Here is a 20,009-nt window from a genome sequence, read left to right as displayed (position 1 = left end):
TCACCTCAATGTGATATTGCTTGTGAAAAATTCCTCCCATTTGAGCTATTGGTAGCCACATGCTTTGCTTCCCATATGTGTGCAAATATATATACAGGGTGTTTGAAAAAGAACTCCCTATTCACCATTAAATGGTGAATAGGGAGTTCTTTTTCAAACACCCTGTATATTTATGCCTAAATTGTCTTTCGCAATCCAATGTTTTTCATAGTAATATACTAGAATACAGATCTGCATACATGTTCCTTTTAAAGTGGTTTTAGCTCAGAAGAGCCAGTTAAGATGTGAATTAAGTTAAGATGTCATGAATGTCGCGAGTCAGGATCATGGCCAATATGAGGTGAGTACAATTTTTGGGTCCAGCCCCATAGATCCCTTATCTATTACTCAGATCAAATTAAGTTCTGGCCACAGCTCAGCCTTTTGAAATATCTTGATATGCAATGGATAACAACTCCCATCCATCCCCATTGGCTGTGACCGAAGGGGTTGACAGTCTAGCCCATTTAGAAGTCTTGAATTATCTTCCAAATGTCATGAATCAGTTGTATTGTCAAATCCATACTGATAATAATGGGTCATAATTACCTTTCCTGGGAAAAAACAAGGAGAATAACCTTTGGCCTGTGCAGCTGGAGCCAGTTAGCCTTTGCAATGCCCCTGAGACCTCAACTGCTCTGTGCTTTTTCTTAATTTTGACCCTTTTGAGGTTCTGTGGCAGCAGGATGCGATGAGTTGGGCAGAAAAGTAGAAGATAGCAACCTTTCCATGCCTTAGCTTTAGTGCCTTATAATGAATGACCCTGGGAAAATTATAATGGGATTGGGGAGGATTGTAAGCAAAATAATATCCTGACTTTCATCATTTATTGATAATAGGCTTGTGCACAGATTCGGAGTGGTCAGTTCCCTTCGGCCAATCTAGTTTGTTCAGCTTGGCTGGATGGCCATAATGGTAAGAGCCCAGCCATTATGTTTTTTTAATTGTTATGGGGCCACATGGCAGCCAATCACAGCTCCTCCTCCCCTATTTGGCATCACGCAGGACACGAAGAGGCTGCCATGTGGTGCTTGCATGGGGTTTCCCTGTGAGCTCTGCCTGTTGAGCCAATCTGAATAGATGAACACTGTGACGTGTCTGCTTCCTTAACCCCATTGCTCAAACTCAGACTACCTCGAAAGGAAGAAAGGAAAGGATCCCAGGAAAGGAAAGGGGAATCTTGTAAGTTCCTCATTGCTGCTAATTGGCCAGATCTTTCGGCTGTCTAGCCAAAAACAGATATTTCCATTAACTGATTTTCGGGAGGTTCCCGAAAAACAGATCCGGGTGACCAACAAAATTCAGATGCCAAAACTAGATCACCTTTCAGCCGAATTGCACAAGCCTAATTGTAATAGCTAAGCTTTTGTGTTGTTCTGGTGCTGTCAAATGGGCTTCAACTTACAGAGCAACAAAGCCAAAGGGAAAAAGGGAGAAGACAGCAGGTTTTCCTTGTCTTAGCACTTGTACATTAGCAGAAATAAGTCATTATAGTAGGCATGGGCAAACATTGTCCCTCCAGGTGTTTTGGGCTTGTGGAAATTGAAGTCCAAAACACCTGGAGGAACAAAGTTTGTCCATGTCTGTATTATAGGATAGTAAGGAATGCAAGTTACTTTATCAGGAACCTACTGGGTGACTTTGGGCAAGTCTCTCTCTCTTGATCACAAAGGAAGGCAATGCCAAATCCCCTCTGAACAAATCTTGCCGTAATTAACCAATTATAGTTTCTTCAACAACAAAGCTAGAGGTCCTGTCCCTTTGACAGCTCAGTAAAAGACCAAGTGAAGGGCAAGTGTACAAACTGAGTGCACATTTTGTGCAGGGGAGGCAATAGATTGCAATGTAACTGCTTACCCTTGAAACAGAATGTACTTTATGCTTTGGTAAGTAAGGATACCGCCAACACATCCTGGTCCTACCTAAAACAATTAGGAAAAAGTAATAGCAACCCGTTTTTTGTGTTTCCGGTTGGCTGAAGCTGACAACGGTGATGGCTGAAGCGAACATGTTGCTTAATTTTGCGAAAGGATATAACATAAGTGAGGCAATCGTGCTTGAATCTTGCTATGTATTCCTCCTTGTAAGCTGCGGAAGCAATGAGAAAACATTCCTTTTTGTTTTTGCTGTGAAGACCACTTGTACACTTCCTTGTGATGAGGATGACTGTGTTGACATGAGCTAGCAAAACTGGACCACTGCAATTCCTATACAGTTGACCCTCCTCAAAAAGGATAAATTGAAATCTACTAAGTGATTGAGCGTTGATTTCTAAGTGCATTTGCTGGAATTTAGGGGTGCAACCTCAGAGAAAACCTGTTTAGGAATTTCTAGGTCCTCCAGTTCAGATTTCTGGTCAACTTCTAGTGGATGTTGACCATAAAGTCACACTAGAAGACCAGGAGATTTCTAGAGAGAACATTTTAATTAAATGTGTGGATAATCCAATGTGGAGGGCCAACAGTAGATCTTGCACTTGCAAGAGTTTTTATTTATTTAATAATATTAGAATATCTATGGATGGGAAAAACAATTTTCCTTCCTCTGCAAGTTTGCAAGTCAGCAAAACAAATAAACATGCTTCCTCCTGATGTTCAACTCCTCCCCACCAACATAAAACATGAAAATACCATATTTATTTGATTCTAATGCTCACCTTTGTAAACTAAATTACCTTCCCAAAATTGGGGTGTGCATTATATTCACGGAAAATGGTAAATACTTTTGTGGGTTTCAGGGTTTCGAACATTGAGGTACTCATTAGATTTGATGGCGCATTAGACTTGTGTAAATGTGGTAACATTTCCTTCTCCACATGCAAAGGGAAGAAATGTCATTTCTCCAACTGTGGTTTGTATGAAGGCTGTGATATTTATGTATCATCTTGTCCTTCCTGTAAGAAGCAGGGATGAGCCTCCAGCTATTGCTGGACTGCAACTTCCATCAACTCCAGAGGCTGTGGGTCATGGGACCTGCAGTCCAAGAACATCTTCCAACTCAAGAAGTCTGTGATTCTGTGAGAAATGTTTCCATTAAATAACAAAGTCAGAATCGTCCATGCCATTTTATTTTCCATTTTGAAGGTGTGTCGGTGAAAGATGGATGGTGAAGAAAAACCGATGAGAAAAAACACATACACAAAGAAGGAGAATATGGTGGTGGATAACAAAGATTATCAAAAAATAAAGTAAATGGTCATAGAAGAATGAAAGCTGAGATCTCTTTAGAAATGACTAAACGGAAGCTATCTATATTTCTATGATTCTATGATTCTATCACAGTTCTGGCATAAAACAAAGCTCAGTAAGGTGAAAGGCAGTAGGCAAAGAAGAAGGTTGCATCACAGACGGATGGAGTTAGTAAAGGAAGCCAACTAAATTTGCCAAACTTGAGTGGGGCAACTTATGATGATGAAATCTCTTATTCATAGGACTTCCATTAGGTCGAAGCTAATTTGACAACAGTAGAACACTGATTCATTGCTCTTTAGGACCCTTGTGTTTTTAATTGCTTCAATTCATTTTATTTCAAGTTGCCTTAAGATCCTTGGATATTGGTTGAGAGATATATAAAATAATCGTAATGTAAGTATTTGCTGAAGGTTACCCAGTCTCTTTCCATGGCTGATTTGAATTGATTTTAGGTTGCCCTCAGAGCCTTGGCTATAGATATGGATATAAATACGATGATGCCCAACGTAATGATTTATTTATTTATTTACAGCATTTATATTCCGCCCTTCTCACCCCGAAGGGGACTCAGGGGGGATCACATTACACATATAGGCAAACATTCAATGCCTTTTAACATAGAACAAAGACAAGACAAACATAGGCTCCGAGCGGGCCTCGAACTCATGACATCCTGGTCAGAGTGATTCATTGCAGCTGGTTGCAGCTGGCTTGCTCTCCAGCCTGCGCCACAGCCCGGGCTTGCCAAAGGTCACCCTGGTTGAGCAGGGATCTCCAGAGTCATGATCCAACATTCAGAACCTGCTGGCTCTGGTGTTTTTGCAGATCAGTGTACCTGAATTTGTAATTGATTATATCCTTGATTGTCTTCTTCATAAAGGTGCCAGGAGATGGGAAATTTCTGTCTTGACTCATTAACTATTTCCGAGGCTGCAAGTGGTCACAGTCTTGTGAGTTGCGGATTTGGAGAAACCCATTAGTTGGATGTTATTTTAAAGTCTTTCTAGTCTAACAGAAGTTATCTTGGATGCCCCCTGCTCTGCCCAGACCAATGGATTTGCTTAGCTTCAGCAATTTGGTGGCATCACATGCCTTCCGGCTGTGCCATGTCTGCATTGTTTGCTTTGGCAACTTGTGGGTGCGGTGGAGGAATCAAAATTAGAACCCCATCTCCCATGGTAACCAAATTTAGAATGCAACCAATTTTATTGTTCCTTTATGATAGCCAACTGTCAGGAGACCCATGGGCAGCATGTAGCCTCTAAGGTGATCCCATCAAGCAAACAGGGCACCACCATTATGTTCTCTTATTTCAGGTGCCATAAGGATTGTGGGTTCGGAGCCCAGTGTGTCTAGCTCCAAAGGGTCAAATGGGGCACAAGGGATGAAGGCAATGATCAGCGGCTTTTTTCTCCTTGTCTAAAAAGAATGTAAGCAGAGACTGCTCTTCAAAGAATGGACATGCTGTAAATAATTGACATGCCACAACTATGATTCTTTGATTCTATAACTCTGAACACACAGATTTATTTATAGTACTTTGCCAGTTCTTCAAAACAAAGGCATGATACTACACTAACTCCTGTTTGGTCCAATATGGTGCCAGCTAAGAACCGTTCCATGGTTGGTCTGGAGTTTCATCCATCATCATCACTGATTGGCTTCAGTCACTGCAGGAAATTCAATAAACTGTCATTGGATTATTTTAAAGGTTTGTATTGTCTGTTTTATGAACTGCCCAGAAGAGGGTTGTGATCAAGGGCTGAAATGGGTTTTGATGTCCCTGCTCCAGTCAATGCAACGGGTACCAGACAGGTAAGCAAATGGGTGTTCACGGTGTTGGCAATTTCAATGGAGATCTGAAGGTGGGGGTCCAATTTGGCAAAAGAGATGAGGAGGTGTTCCCTGGAATAAACTCAGATCATATTAGGAAAAACAGGGAAAGAACACAGATCATATTAGAAAAAACAGGGAAAGGTCCAGTAGCTCTTTCATAAGCCCATTGTACTGTATGTTCCTTGTGTCTTCCTAGAGTATTGTGTTAGATTATACTCACTAATCCCATCACAAGTGTCGCCATACAACAATTCAGCAAGATCTAGGTTTAAATCCCTGCTCAGCCATGGAAGCCCACTTTGGGTAAGTCACACTTGCAATGGCAACATCTCCTGAGAATAACTCTTGCCAGGAAAATGCTGGATCAGCATTGCCATAAATTAGAGACAACTTGAAAGTACATCAAAACAAAATGCTGTTAATCTATAGCAGTCAAAAAGACTGAAAGCTTTTCTGTATCATCAAAGACTAACAATCTTTATTTGCCATAAGCTTTCATGGACTGATAACAGGAACTGCAGTTATGAACAAGCCCAACATGTTTGAACTTTCCAGTGTCACTATAAATGTCATGGAACAATTTCACTATCAGCCAAGTTTTGCAATGTGTGTGGGATCAGGAGGGATGCTGTTTCTTCACTTTTCCTTTTGGACTGGATTCCAATGCTGTGTAGTTTTACAAAGTCATTAGCATTCTCTGCCTTAGATCACATTTACATTGCCATATAATGCAGTTAAATACATTGAACTGGATTATGTGAGTCTACGCTGCCGTATAATGCAGTTCTGAAACTGCATTATACGGCAGTGTAGTTGGGGCCAAAGAATGTTGGTGCCTCACCAGATAACAAATCCCATGATTCCATAGAATTGAGCCGTGGTAGTTAAAGTGGGATCAAACTGCATCAATTCTATAGTGTAGATGCAACCTTTGAATGCCTTTCCTCTTGTTGGTCCTGATCAAACCAGGGATACTCAAAAAACTGGATACACCTGTATGTTGACAATTGTCAGAGTGGGTCTACTCTAGCTGGCGTTAACCCAGAAAATGTGCAATTTGCACATCTATATATATAAAAGAGTGATGGCATCAGGGCAGCGGACAAAACAACAAAACTACAAGCCCCCCAACCTCGAAAATTGACAGCACAACCTCTCATCCACGGCTCTACGTTCATACAACAAAAAGAAAAGAAAAATTAAGTCCTAGCCACAGCAACGCGTGGCTGGGCACAGCTAGTTATCATATAATATGTTGTTATTTGCTCAATCCTCCCTGATTCAGTGGAGTTGCAGAAAGAGGCACGGTCTATTCCCTGTCATGCAAGGGCATATTTGCAGAGGCACAGTCCATTGCAAAGTGCTGTTTGTTTGGTGTTGATGTTCAACAGAAAGGCTGGCGTACCTTGTAACTAAGGGAGTGCAGATTTACACTGAAAGAGGCTGGAACACAACCGAGATTGGGTCTTCTGTGCTCCTTGAGTCTTTTGGGCTTGTCTGAACCTACTACATCTTGTCTCACCCAGATGTTTTTGTCTATCTCTGAAGAATCCCATTGGGATGTTTTGACACATCGAAGCCTGTGTCGCAATGACCATTTCTGTTTGTTTTTAAGCAAACTTTCAACAGGAGGAAGATGACTTCTAATAATTGACAGATCCATACATACCGGCTCTGAGTGGTTCTATGGAAGGAAGCAAATGAAGTTCCTCTTTCGCTGGTTTTGCAATTGACTTTGGTGGGGAAGAGCGGAGAAGACAATAGAGACCATCCTGGAAGCAGAATACGCTGACTCAAGAGTGTGATGGAGTCTCTTATTCTGGAGGTATTTAAGCAGAGAAGGGATGGTTATCTGTCAGGAAGGCTTTGATTGTGGCTTCCTGCATGGCAGGGGGTTGGACTGGATGGCCCTTGGGGGGTTTTGCAATTTTTGGTGGGGAAGAAAGGAGAAGACATTAGAGACCATCCTGGAAGCGGAATACACTGACTCAGAGTTTGATGGAGTCTCTTATTTTTGAGGTTTTTAAGCAGATGGTTATCTATTGGGAGGGGTTTGATGGTGCCTTCCTGCATGGCAGGAGGTTGGACTGGGTGGCCTTTGGGGGTCTCTTCCAACTCTAAGGTTCTATGATCTTCCAAGACCTTCATGCTAACCGTCTTTAAGAAAAGTCAAGCCAAAGCAAAACTTTTCTATTGTGTTTCCAGAGGAGATGGGAATGTCCACCTCGCAGGGTTGTGGCCTTTGGTTTCCATCAGATGGAGAGGTCGAAATAAAGAGAGAATCTTGCAAAAACAGAAGGCGTGTTTCTTCTGATGATAAAGCAAACCTTGTTCCTGAGAATAGTCTGCAGATGTTGTCATGAAAGGATGGCCTGAGATGTTGTGATCGCTGGTGCATCAAGAACAGGGAGGGAAGGCCTTGTTTCCTCTGCCGCCCCATTGCCCCATTGCCCATGGCCACCCACGTGCCTCTGGGTCCAAAGGGGGAAAAGGAGGGGCATAAAAGGCAGGCATGTGCCTCAGCCTCCCTCCAGTTTGACACCAAGGCTCCTTCATTGGACTTTGGGCTGAGATGAAGCCAACGGGGACCCAGGGACTTCTTTGGCTCCTTTGCATCCATCTCTCCCGTGCCTCCTTAGGTGAGAAGCCAACTTGTCCTTCCGTGGCTTGGGATGGGGAGAAGAAAGTCCATTGGAATGCAATTGGAAGAGCTGCTTGGGCTTTAGTTTCCAAAAGAGTTGGGTGTATTCACATGGCACACTTGTATCAGTCTGATCCCACTTTAACTGCATCCTTTGCCATACTGGGAGTTGTCATTGGGGAAGGGATTTAGGATTCTCTCCTAAAGAACCCAAGACTCCTTCTACACTTCCATATAAAATCCAGATTTTCTGCTTTGAACTGGATTATATGGCAGTGTAGACTCATATAATCCAATTCAAAGAAGATAATTTGGATTATCTGATTTGATAATCTGAATTGTATGGCAGTGTAGATCCAGCCTGAGTAACTTCCTTGAACTACAGCAGAGAATTTGACATAGGGTATATGTGTGTCGGTAATAATAATAATATGTATTGTTGAAGGCTAATAATAATAATAATAATAATAAATATAATAATAATAATAATAATGTATTATCTGATAATCTGGATTGTTTGCTTTGATATTCTGGATTGTATGGCAGTGTAGGTTCAGCCTGAGTAACTTCCTTGAACTACAGCAGAGAATTTGAAGTAGGGTATGTGTGTGTCGGTAATAATAATAATATGTATTGTCAAAGGCTAATAATAATAATAATAATAATAATAATAATAATAATAATAATAATAATAATAATAAATTACCTGATAATCTGGATTGTTTGCTTTGATATTCTGGTTGGTATGACAGTGTAAGTTCAGAATTTGACATAGGGTATGTGTGTGTTGGTAATAATAATAATATGTATTGTTGAAAGTTAATAATAATAATAATGCATTCAAAGACTCTGGCAGAAACCAGTGCAGGTGGTCCCGGTGGTGATCGGCACACTGGGTGCCGTGCCAAAAGATCTCAGCTGGCATTTGGAAACAATAGACATTGACAAAATCTGCCAACTGCAAAAGGCCACCCTACTGGGATCTGCACGCATCATCCGAAAATACATCACACAGTCCTAGACACTTGGGAAGTGTTCAACTTGTGGTTTTGTGAAACGAAATCCAGCATGTCTATCTTGTTTGCTGTGTCATACAACGTCGTTGTGTCAATAATAATAATAATAATAATAATAATAATAATAATAATAATAATATAATGTCTGTTGATCTGGATTATTCGCTTTGATATTCTGGTTTATATGACAGTGTAAATTCAGCCTGAGTGAACTTCCCTGAACGACAGCAGAGAATTTGACATAGGGTATGTGTGTGTTGGTAATAATAATAACATGTATTGTTGAAGGCTAATAATAATAATAATAATAATAATAATAATAATAATAATAATAGACAAAAAAAACAACAGAAAAAACTCAGCCGCTATCAGGACCTCAAGATTGAACTTCAAAGACTTGTGATTTTGTGATACAAAATCCAGCATATCTATTCTGTTTGCTGTGTCATACAATAATAATAATAATAATAATAATAATAATAATAATAATAATAATAATAATAATAAATGAGCACATATGAAATCCAGCATATCTATCTTGTTTGCTGTGTCATAATAAAATAAATGAGCACACAAAGATACTGTGGGACTTCCGAATCCAGACTGACAAAGTTCTGGAACACAACACACCAGACATCACAGTCGTGGGAAAGAAAAAGGTTTGGATCATTGATGTCGCCATCCCAGGTGACAGTCGCATTGACGAAAAACAACAAGAAAAACTCAGCCGCTATCAGGACCTCAAGATTGAACTTCAAAGACTCTGGCAGAAACCAGTGCAGGTGGTCCCAGTGGTGATGGGCACACTGGGTGCCGTGCCAAAAGATCTCAGCCGGCATTTGGAAACAAAAGACATGGACAAAATTACGATCTGCCAACAGCTTATACTCGAGAATATATGGTACATTTATTATTTTTCTCTATTATTATTGGTATTATTACATGTACTATTTTTCTCTATTATTGTTGCTACTATTACATTTATGTTACTCTATTTTTATTATTATTAATAATACATTTATTATTTCACTCTGATCTTATTATTATTATATTTATTATTTTACTCTATTTATTACTACATGTATTATTTTCCTGTATTATTTATTATTATTATTATTATTATTATTATTATTACATGTATTATTTTACTCTATTATTATTAAAAGGATACATAAGCACATTTACCTAGAAGAAGGTGAGAATCATGATTTGATCAGAGTTGGACAGTCTTATCTTAAATTTGAACTTTATGTAAATATTCAAAAACATTTAACCTACTGATGGCTCAATTAATGTAATTTTATTGGTATCTGATTTTATTTCTGAAATTTACCACCCTCGGCTTATACTGGAATCAATGTTTTCCCAGGATTTTTTGTAGTAAAATTAGGTGCCTTGGCTTACATTCAGGTCGACTTATACTCGAGTATATACGGTATTTTAAAAGCAGAGATGCCTATAATAGATTATTGGTTATTGGAAGTATTTAAAATCCAATTTAAGAGTCTCTTTTAAGAGAGGAAAGCAGGGTATAAATATATAATAATAATAATAATAATAATAATAATAATAATAATAATAATAATAATAATAATATGCTGAAATCGACAAGTTGTTGATAATGATTAAAGAGAAGTCCACAGACAACTTTATGAAATTATATATACACACACACACATATACACACAATATATTATATTTTAATCTGCGTTGGGATATATGGAGATGTGAGTAATCTTCTGAAAGGAAAGACAGCTATAAGATTACTATATATAGTGCATACGAGGGTTGAATGAAAAGTAATGCCTCCACCTTCGTAACTCCTCAACAGATGGCAGTCCTGGTCTGCAGCAGGTCCTGGCTTGTTCAGTAGACTCTCCTCTACAGTTCCATTTGGGGAAGCCTTAGCATTGAACGGTTGTGTTGTTAAAGTGTCAAGTATGGAACCCTGTGCAGACGGTCGGTCAATGCGACTTAAGCAACGTGCGGTCATTGAATTCTTGACAGCAGAAGGTGTCACCCCAAAGGAGATTCATCAGAGAATCCATCTGTTCCTGATAATGAAAGAAGATTCACAGGGAAATCATTATGTTTCTGATGAAGACGTTAAGAGAACTGTGAGACGCCGGTTGCGGAAACAGAATGTCGACTTCTTCCTTGACGGCTTCAGAAAACTTGTTCATTGTTGGCAGAAATGTATCCAAGTGTCTGGTGATTATGTGGGAAAGTGAATAGTGGTAGTTAAAGAGCACATTCTAAGGATTATTTCTGTGTTTGGTTTATTAAAATATTCCCATCCAAACCCAAATAACAAAGGTGGAGGCATAACTTTTCATTCAACCCTTGTCTTTGTGTTTTCACTTTGGGGAAAGGAAACTTTGTATTCATATATGAGGGTTATCCAGAAAGTAGATTATGTTTTGGAATTAAAAATGAACAAAGTATAGGAGAAAACATTTACCATATGCAGTTGAAAGCCACATCCAAATACCACTTCTCAACATAGTCGCCATTCAAATCTAGGCACTTAGCATATAGCGATAAATGAGCTTGGCAACTCCTTCCCCACAAAATTCTGCCGCTTGCGTCCTCAACGCAGCGTTTTGGCGACGATGCGCAGCTGCGGAAGGGGTGACTGGCTGGTTGAGGATGCAAGCGGCAGAGTTTTGTGGGGAAGGAGTTGCCAAGCTCATTCATCACTATGATAAGTGCCTAAATTTGAATGGCGACTGTGTTGAGAAGTGGTATTTGGATGTGGCTTTCAATTGCACGACTGGACTTAACGTCAGGGGAAACCTTTACCTTTACCTTCAACTGCATATGGTAAATGTTTTCTCCTATACTTTGTTCATTTTTAATTCCAAAACGTAATCTACTTTCTGGATAGCCCTCGTATATTTCATGGGGCAAGAAGGGGAAACTGTGATGTCCAATGTGTCTGTTGGTATCATGTTGTGCTAGTATGTGTTGCATAGTATTCTGCATTTTATACTGATTGTTTTGATTCATTAAACTAGAAACATGGAAGCAAAGGTTGGCAAATAGAGCGAGTTTGAAATCCCAAAAGCTTCAAGATGTCTTGATCAAACCTGGTGGGTTCTGGGAGTTTAAAACTACAGCTCCCATGATTCCATAGCATTGAGCCACAACAATTAAAGTTGTATTAAACTGCACCAATGTGCCCTTTTAGCTCAGTGGCCACATTGGCTGGGGATTCTGCGAGCTGCAGTCCAAAAGGTAAAGTGTGTATAGTTAAAATTGGTAAGCTATTTCTTCTGCCCGGTCCTTTTAGAGCAAGAGAAGGATCCGAAGTATTGGAACAGCAAAGCCAAGCAGACGCTGGAATCCGCGCTCAAGTTGACACCAATGAACCACCGGGCAAAGAACATCATTTTCTTCCTGGGCGACGGTGAGTTCAGACATGGATATGTATGAAGCAAGGCTACTTGCGCATCACCAAAAAGTTGTAGTTTTACCAGGTCTTTGAGGCCCTAGCCAGAGATTCCTCAGCATTAAGTCATGGCTGTTAAAGTGGTGTCAAACTGGATTAAATCTGCAGTTTAGATCAGGCATGGGCAAACTTGGGCCCTCCAGGTGTTTTGGACTTCAACTCCCACAATTCCTAACAGCCGGTAGGCTGTTAGGAATTGTGGGAGTTGAAGTCCAAAACACCTGGAGGGCCCAAGTTTGCCCCTGCTTGTGTTAATCTATAAACCCCAAGTCCTAATCCAAAGGAAAAGTAGTTTTTCCAAACTCTTCCTAAAGAGCTGTCTTGTTTTGTCTTTCAAGAACAGCCTTAAAACACTGTGGTAAGTAAATGAAAACTGCTTTACTTCAGCAAAACATAAAGTACAGTACACTCAGTGGAATAATCCAAAATGAAGCAAGGAAGTCTTAGGGCAAGCACAGTTCTTAGTCTCTGATAAATTCCCAAAATCAAATAGCAGTCTTACTTCAGACAAAGAAACAGCAATAAATCCTTAGGAGCAGTTTCCCAGAGGCAGACTTGAAGCAGGCACAAGGGGAGCGAAGGCTTAGGCATTAGAGTGAGTTTGTTACCACCAAGAGCTGGCTGCACCTGCTTCTGCTTTATAGCCCTGAGTCCCTTCACAGCTGTTAGGGGAGTTCCTAATTATTCAGCTGCATTTCTGGCAGCTATTCTAGCTGAACGATGTCTCTGTTCTGTTTCCTTTCGCCTCTCCTGAAATGTGGGTACTTGCAAAATCTCCTCCTCAGATTCCAACTGCCCCTGATTCATAAACATGTTCCTGCTCTCTTTCCTCTTCTGAAGAAAATCCCCAAAAAGAGCCAACGTAGGTGGCCAAGCAATTAAAAACATAGTTTTTAAATCCCACTGTAATGAATCTATTGCTTTCTTTGCAGGCATGGGGGTCCCCACTATCACAGCCGCCCGCATCTACAAGGGCCAGATGGCAGGAAACTCCGGGGAGGAGACCGTGCTGGCGATGGAGAAATTCCCCTATGTTGCCCTGTCCAAGGTAAGGAAGTCTCAATAGGTTGAACTAAATCATCCAGTCACATGCAGGGACCCGTTAGCAACTTGTAAGTCCTTTCAACTCAGTTAGGGATAGATCAGTCTCCTAGGCTCATCCAGAGATAAATAGGAATTGAAAACTCCTGGCCAGTCAGATATGGTCAGATGTGACCTTCAGGAAATTTCCTTCTGACCCCTAGCCATCCGTTTTTACCTAATCTTTATCAAATCTGTTCCTTGACTGAAATGTAGCTCATGTGAGTTTGCAGTATTTGTTCTGGTCTTCCCTTGCATCTCCCTTCATTTTATTTCCATATTCCCAGCTTGCATTTAAGTTGCTTGGGGCAAGTTCCTCTTTTGTTTTACTCGCAATGTGACATCCGCACAGATGGGTTTGTAGAATTATTATAAAGACTGCTAATGAGTGAGCCAGCATAATGGAGAGGTCTGATTCTGGAAATCAAATCCTCACTCAGCCATGGTTTGCAATCATTTCTATCGCTAGTGAACTTCTGTTCTTTGATGAGCACGGCCTTCACCCCATCAATAGGAGGACAGTGTCTCGATGGAGGGACATCATAGCCCAACTATATTCTACCTTGATCAGATCTTACCAGAAATAAGACTGTGCCCAGTCCTGGTCTCCACAGATCAAGATGGATATGGACAATCTGAAAACTGTCCCAAGAGGGGCAACCAAAATGTCCAAAAATCTGGAATTTATGTATTTATTTATTTAGAGTATTTATATTCCACCATTCTCACCCCAAAGGGGACTCAGGGCAGATCACAATGTACACATACAAGGCAAACATTCAATGCCATATGAACATAGAGACAGAGACACAGAGGCAATTTAACCTTCTCCAGCTTCCAGGTTCCTGAGGGGACACTCGATTCTGGCCACAGGGGGAGCAGCTGCTTCATCATTTACTTTGACGCCGAGTCCTTGGATACTTCCTCATTCCAAACGCTCCTGGACAATTTTTATGGTGTCATAAATTAGTTAAATTAGCCTCCCCACATATAAGTAAAGGTAAAGATTTCCCTTGACATTAAGTCCAGTCATGTCTGACTCTGGGGGTTGGTGCTCAATCTCCATTTCTAAGCTGAAGAGCCGGTGTTGTCCACAGACACCTCCAAGGTCATGTGGCTGGCATGACTGCATGGAGTGCCGTTACCTTCCCGCCGGAGCGGTACCTATTGATCTACTCACATTGGCATGTTTTCAAACTGCTAGGTTGGCAGGAGCTGGAGCTCACAGTGGCCGCTCATGCCACTCCTGGGGTTTGAACCTGGGACCTTTCGGTCTGCAAATTCAGCAGCTCAGCGCTTTAATGCACTTCGCCACTGGGGCTCCCCCCACATATAAGTGGTACCTAAATTTCCTACTTGATAGATGCAACTATCTTTCGGGTTGCTTAGGTCAACAACGAGCAGGGCTATTTTTTTATTTTAATGGTTGGGTGCTCACTCCGACATGGGCTGGCCTCGAACTCATAGTGATTTATTACAGCTAGCTACTAACCAGCCTGCGCCACAGCCCAGCCCCACGTATCCCTCTGAAAAGCATCTTAGCGGGATGTTTAGCTTGGAGAAATGAAGGCTGAGAGAAGGGACATAAGAGCCCATGTGAAAGGATGTTGCATTGAGATGGGGACAGGCTTGTTTTCTGCTGCAGGACACAATTGAGCCATGATTTTGCATAGCAGGAAAAGAGATTTCACCTAAACATTACAATACTGTTGTGTGAGAATTTGGTGGAGTCTCCTTCTCTGAAGGTTTCTAAGCAGAGAGTAGATGGCAATCTGTCAGGAGGGTTTTGGTTGTACTTTCCTGCATAGCAGAAGGAGGTTGAACTGGATGGTGCTTGTGGTCTCTCCCAACTCTAGGGTCCTGAGCCTTATCAGGTTTCTAATTTTTTCTTGCCAGACATACAACGTCAACCGCCAGGTGCCGGACAGTGCGGGAACGGGGACGGCTTACCTGTGTGGGGTGAAGGCCAACGCCAAAACCCTGGGAGTGAGTGCGGCCGCTGTCTTTGAGGAGTGCAACACCACCTTCGGCAACGAGGTCTATTCCATCCTGCACCGGGCCAAGGCTTCAGGTAGGGAGAAACAACCCTGGAATAGTCAGCAACTAAGATTTGGGAGCTATTTGGGAGCAGAAATTCCACAGATGTGTATGTTTCCACCCTACACAGGCAAAGCTGTGGGGATTGTGACCACCACCCGGGTCCAGCATGCCTCGCCGGGAGCCTCTTATGCCCACTCGGTCAGCCGGGATTGGTATGGGGACAGAGACTTGCCCAAAGATGCCGTCCGCCAAGGCTGCAAGGACATTGCCTACCAGCTGGTACACAACACCGACATCAACGTGAGTTGCTGGGTGTGCAAAGGGCCGGAGGGGCAGGACACAGCCCAACATGGGTTCATGTGCTTTGAGGATTTGGGGACTCAGCTATCAAAATGGGTATCAGGCAGCTCTTTGCACATCAAGGCAGTGCTCCCCAAACCGAGCCCCTCCTGGTATATTGTTCTGCAAAGACCAGAGATGGTGTTATGTGTGGGGAGAATATTCACTGTTATTTGTTTTCTGGTTGAAAAAATGAGTTTCCTCAACAGTCAGGAAATACATTACAAAGAATACAAGAGGACCTCATGTTTTTCACAATTTTATCAAATGCTGTTCTGGAGGATTTTCTGCATAGAAAAACAGACAGGTGTTTCATGGCTTTTGTAGAAAAAGCTCTATCATATTGTCTTTCTCTGTAGAAAAATCTTATGAAGACATGACTGTCGCTTGCCCAAAGTGTTTCCGTGGCTGAGAAGGGATTCAGGTTTTTTTGGGAGAGATAAAGACTGTAAAGACTCTGGCACAAGCCAGTCAAGGTGGTCCCAGGGGTGGGTGAAACGTCAGGAGAGAATACTTCTGGAATATGGCCATACAGCACGGAAAACATACAACAACCCTGTCCCAGTGGTGATCGGCACACTGGGTGCAGTGCCTAAAGACCTTGGCCAGCACTTAAAAACAATCAGCGCTGACAAAATTACCATCGTGTCAGCTGCAAAAGGCCACCCTACTTGGATCTGCACGTATTATTCGCTGATACATCACATAGTCCTAGACACTTGGGAAGTGTTTGACATATGATCCAATACAAAAGCCAGCATAGTGATCTTGTTTGCTGTGTACTAATCTTGTTGCGTATCAAATTAATAATAATAATAATAACAACAACAACAACAACAACAACAACAACATCAACACACTTGGGAATGTCCGACGTGTGATCCAGTACAACAGCCAGCAGACTGTCTGCTGTGGACTCATCTTGTTGTGTTTCAAATAACAACAACAACAACAACAACAACAACAACAATAATAATTCAGACACTGAAACAATTACTCTCTAGATCTTCTGACCCTCTATGGATCAAGAACCTCTTCTTCAAAGCAGACTGTTGATGTTCCTCAACAGCTGTAAACAATAACAACTGGTGAATTCCATATCTGTGAGAAGGTGAATCTATTTTGGGTTTTAGTCCAAACTTTCAAAGGTTGCTAAACCCTGTTCCCACAATTAGCTTGAGACCTTTGGATGGCCCCTTTAAGGTTCAAAATAAAACACGGAGGATCATTGTCCCATCTGAATGGTGCCACCAACTAGGACTCGCCTTCATGATGCAGTTTCAGTTTGAGGATTACTCCAGTGCTCAAGAAATTATTATTATTATTATTATTATTATTATTATTATTATTATTATTATTATTATCATCATTATTATTTTGTTATGACACAGCAAACAAGATAGATATGCTGGATTTCATATCACAAAATCACAAGTCGAACACTTCCCAAGTGTCTAGGACTGTGTGATGTATTTTCGGATGATGCGTGCAGATCCCAGTAGGGTGGCCTTTTGCAGTTGGCAGATCGTACTTTTGTCAATGTCTATTGTTTCCAAATGCCGGCTGAGATCTTTTGGCACGGCACCCAATGTGCCAATCACCACCGGGACCACCTGCACTGGTTTTTGCCAGAGTCTTTGAAGTTCAATCTCGAGGTCCTGATAGCGGCTGAGTTTTTCCTGTTGTTTTTCGTCAATGCGACTGTCACCTGGGATGGCAACATCAATGATCCAAACCTTTTTCTTTTCCACAACTGTGATGTCTGGTGTGTTGTGTTCCAGAACTTTGTCAGTCTGGATTCGGAAGTCCCACAGTATCTTTGCATGCTCATTTTCCAATACTTTTGCAGGTTTGTGATCCCACCAGTTCTTTGCTGCTGGGAGGTGGTACTTGAGGCATAAGTTCCAATGAATCATTTGGGCCACATAGTTGTGCCTCTGTTTGTAGTCTGTCTGTGAGATTTTCTTACAGCAGCTGAGGATATGATCAATGGTTTCGTCGGTTTCCTTGCAGAGTCTGCATTTTGGGTCATCAGCTGATTTTTCGATCTTGGCCTGAATTGCATTTGTTCTGATGGCTTGCTCCTGGGCTGCAAGGATCAGGCCTTCTGTCTCCTCCTTCAGGGTCCCATTCGTGAGCCAGAGCCAGGTCTTCTCCTTATCAGCTTTTCCTTCAATTTTGTCAAGGAACTTTCCATGAAATGTTTTGTTGTGCCAGCTGTCAGCTCTAGTTTGTAGTGCAGCTTTCTTGTACTGGTTTTTTGTCTGCTGTGCTTTGAGGAGTTTCTGATTTTTGACTTCAATTATTATTGTTATTATTGTTGTTATATTGTTGTTGTTGTTGTTGTTGTTGTTGTTATTCAAAGTGGTGGCCCACAGACTGGTGCTGGTCCATCAGCCATTGGCTGCCAGTCTTTCGTGAGTTTGCACACACAGACATATAGGGAAAAAACCTGTGGCCAAATGGTCTTGTCTAAATGAAGACCTGCCCTCTTCTAAAGTGGCCAAGGCATTTGCTGCAAGAGCCATCAGAAGGAGCAGGGCATCCCATTAAGGCGATTGTTTTAAAGCTTTCAAACGCCTGGCTCTGCTGCTTTATTAACTTGACTATTAGCTGCAAAAAATAAAGAGTCCATGTGGGTTTCAGTCCTTGGAAAAATAATCTCTTTTGTTCCTTGTTTGCACAAAGACGTGTTCCAATTTATTGGTGCCAAAGCCAACATCCTTATCTGCCAGTGGTGTGTTTAGAACTGAAGAGTGACTTAAAGTTGATAGAGATGGTGTTGTGTTAATAAAGGACATGCTGACAGGTTAAATGCCGAAGGAGACACCAGTCATTCACATGGTGCCCTTTTTGGCATTTAGCGATCAAGGCTAATAATAAATGATTCACTTCATTTTTAAACCAAAGGATGAAATAACTCTGAATAACAACAAAAAAGATAGTAAGAGATGTTTGACAGCAGAATGTGCTGCTGCCTGGGAGTCTGTTGGAGTCTCCTTCTCTGGAGGTTTTTCAACAGAGGCTGGATGGAGATCTGTTAGAAGGGCTTTGATTGTGTCTTCCAGCATGGCAGAATGGGGTTGGACTCGGTGGCCCTTGGGGTCTGTCCCAGTTCTGTGATTCTATGAAAAGCGTGCAAAGGCCGGCTGAATGGTCCTCTCCTGGCAGGTGATCCTCGGAGGAGGTCGGATGTACATGACGCCCAAAGGGACACCTGACCCGGAGTATCCGGATGTCTCTGGCCACAAAGGGACCCGGAAAGATGGGCTCAACCTCATAGAGAAGTGGCTGAGCGGCAAGAAGGTAGGGATGGTGGGCCAGGAAGGCTGCGCATGGGGAGGGAGGGCCAGGAAAGGCACATTCCCACCCCCCTCCTCTTCCTCCTCTCTTTTTCATCCTTCCTCTCCTTCCTCCTCCTTCCTCTTCCTCCTCCTCCTCTTCCCTTCTTGACTTTTTCTTCTTCCTGTCCTCCTCTTTTTCTTCCTCCTCTTCCTGCCCTTCTCATTCCTCTCCTTCTTTCTCATCTTCTTCCTCTCCTTCCCCTCCTTCTTCCTTCATCTTCTTCCTCCTTGTCGTCTTCTTTTTCCTCCTCATCTTTTCTCTCTCCTCATTCTCTTCTTCCTCCTCCTCTTCTTCCTCTCCTCCTTCCTCTTCCTCTCCTCCTCCTGAGATACAGTCATTAATTAATCAGCCCCAGAGGGTTTTTAATAATCCATCCCGTATTTATTACAATTTTACCATTTATGTGTTTTAAATGCAATTTTTATCCTGTATTTTTGTTTTAATTGATTTATTGTATTACTGTTTTATCTTTTTATAGTGTGATTTGTATTATGTTGCCTATGCTTTGTCCTATGTTGTTTGGGCCGTTGCCCCATGTAAGCCGCCCTGAGTCCCTGCGGGGAGATGGTGGCGGGGTATAAATAAAATATTATTTTATTATTATTATTATTCACCTCCCTCCTCCTCTTCTTATTCCTCTCCTCTCCTTCTCCTTCCCCCTCCTTTTCTTCCTCCTCCTCCTCCTCTTTTTCTTCTTCTTCTTCTTCTTCTTCTTCTTCTTCTTCTTCTTCTTCTTCTTCTTCTTCCTCTCCTTCCTCTCCTTGTCCTCCCTCTTCTTCCCCTCCTCCTTCCTCATTCTCTTCTTCCTCTTCTTCCTCTCCTTCTCCTTCGCCCTCCTCTTCCTGTCCTCTTCCCCCTCCTCCCCTTCTTCTTCTTCTTCTTCTTCTTCTTGTTCTTCCTCCTCCTCCTCCTCCTCCTCCTCCTCTCTTTCTTCTTCCTCTCCTTGTCCTCATCTTCTTCCCTTCCTCCTTCCTCCTTCTCTTTTTCCTCTTGTTCTCCTCCTCCTCCTTCCCCTCCTCCTCTTCCTCTTC

At 41.9% G+C, this 20,009-nt stretch overlaps 1 protein-coding gene across 3 annotated transcripts in view; it reads left to right on the top strand.

The window, feature by feature from the left end:
• The first annotated feature begins 208 nt into the window (after positions 1-208).
• Positions 209-20,009, top strand: part of LOC100566385 (intestinal-type alkaline phosphatase 1) — a 34,190-nt gene continuing 14,389 nt past the window's right edge. The window contains exons 1-6 of one of the 3 annotated variants that reach the window (XM_062976889.1): positions 209-6,891; positions 12,016-12,132; positions 13,107-13,222; positions 15,151-15,325; positions 15,422-15,594; positions 18,805-18,939. In XM_062976889.1, coding sequence (XP_062832959.1) covers positions 12,090-12,132; positions 13,107-13,222; positions 15,151-15,325; positions 15,422-15,594; positions 18,805-18,939 — 642 coding nt within the window. In that variant the 5' untranslated portion in view covers positions 209-6,891; positions 12,016-12,089. Of the gene's footprint in view, positions 6,892-7,570; positions 7,706-9,496; positions 9,625-12,015; positions 12,133-13,106; positions 13,223-15,150; positions 15,326-15,421; positions 15,595-18,804; positions 18,940-20,009 lie in introns of those variants that run through there. The other 2 variants (XM_062976888.1, XM_062976890.1) reach the window with 2 other exon arrangements.

The sequence above is a fragment of the Anolis carolinensis genome, chromosome 3 (assembly GCF_035594765.1).
Source record: "Anolis carolinensis isolate JA03-04 chromosome 3, rAnoCar3.1.pri, whole genome shotgun sequence".
NCBI lineage: Eukaryota > Metazoa > Chordata > Lepidosauria > Squamata > Dactyloidae > Anolis > Anolis carolinensis.
This window is presented reverse-complemented; position numbering and strand designations above follow the sequence as displayed.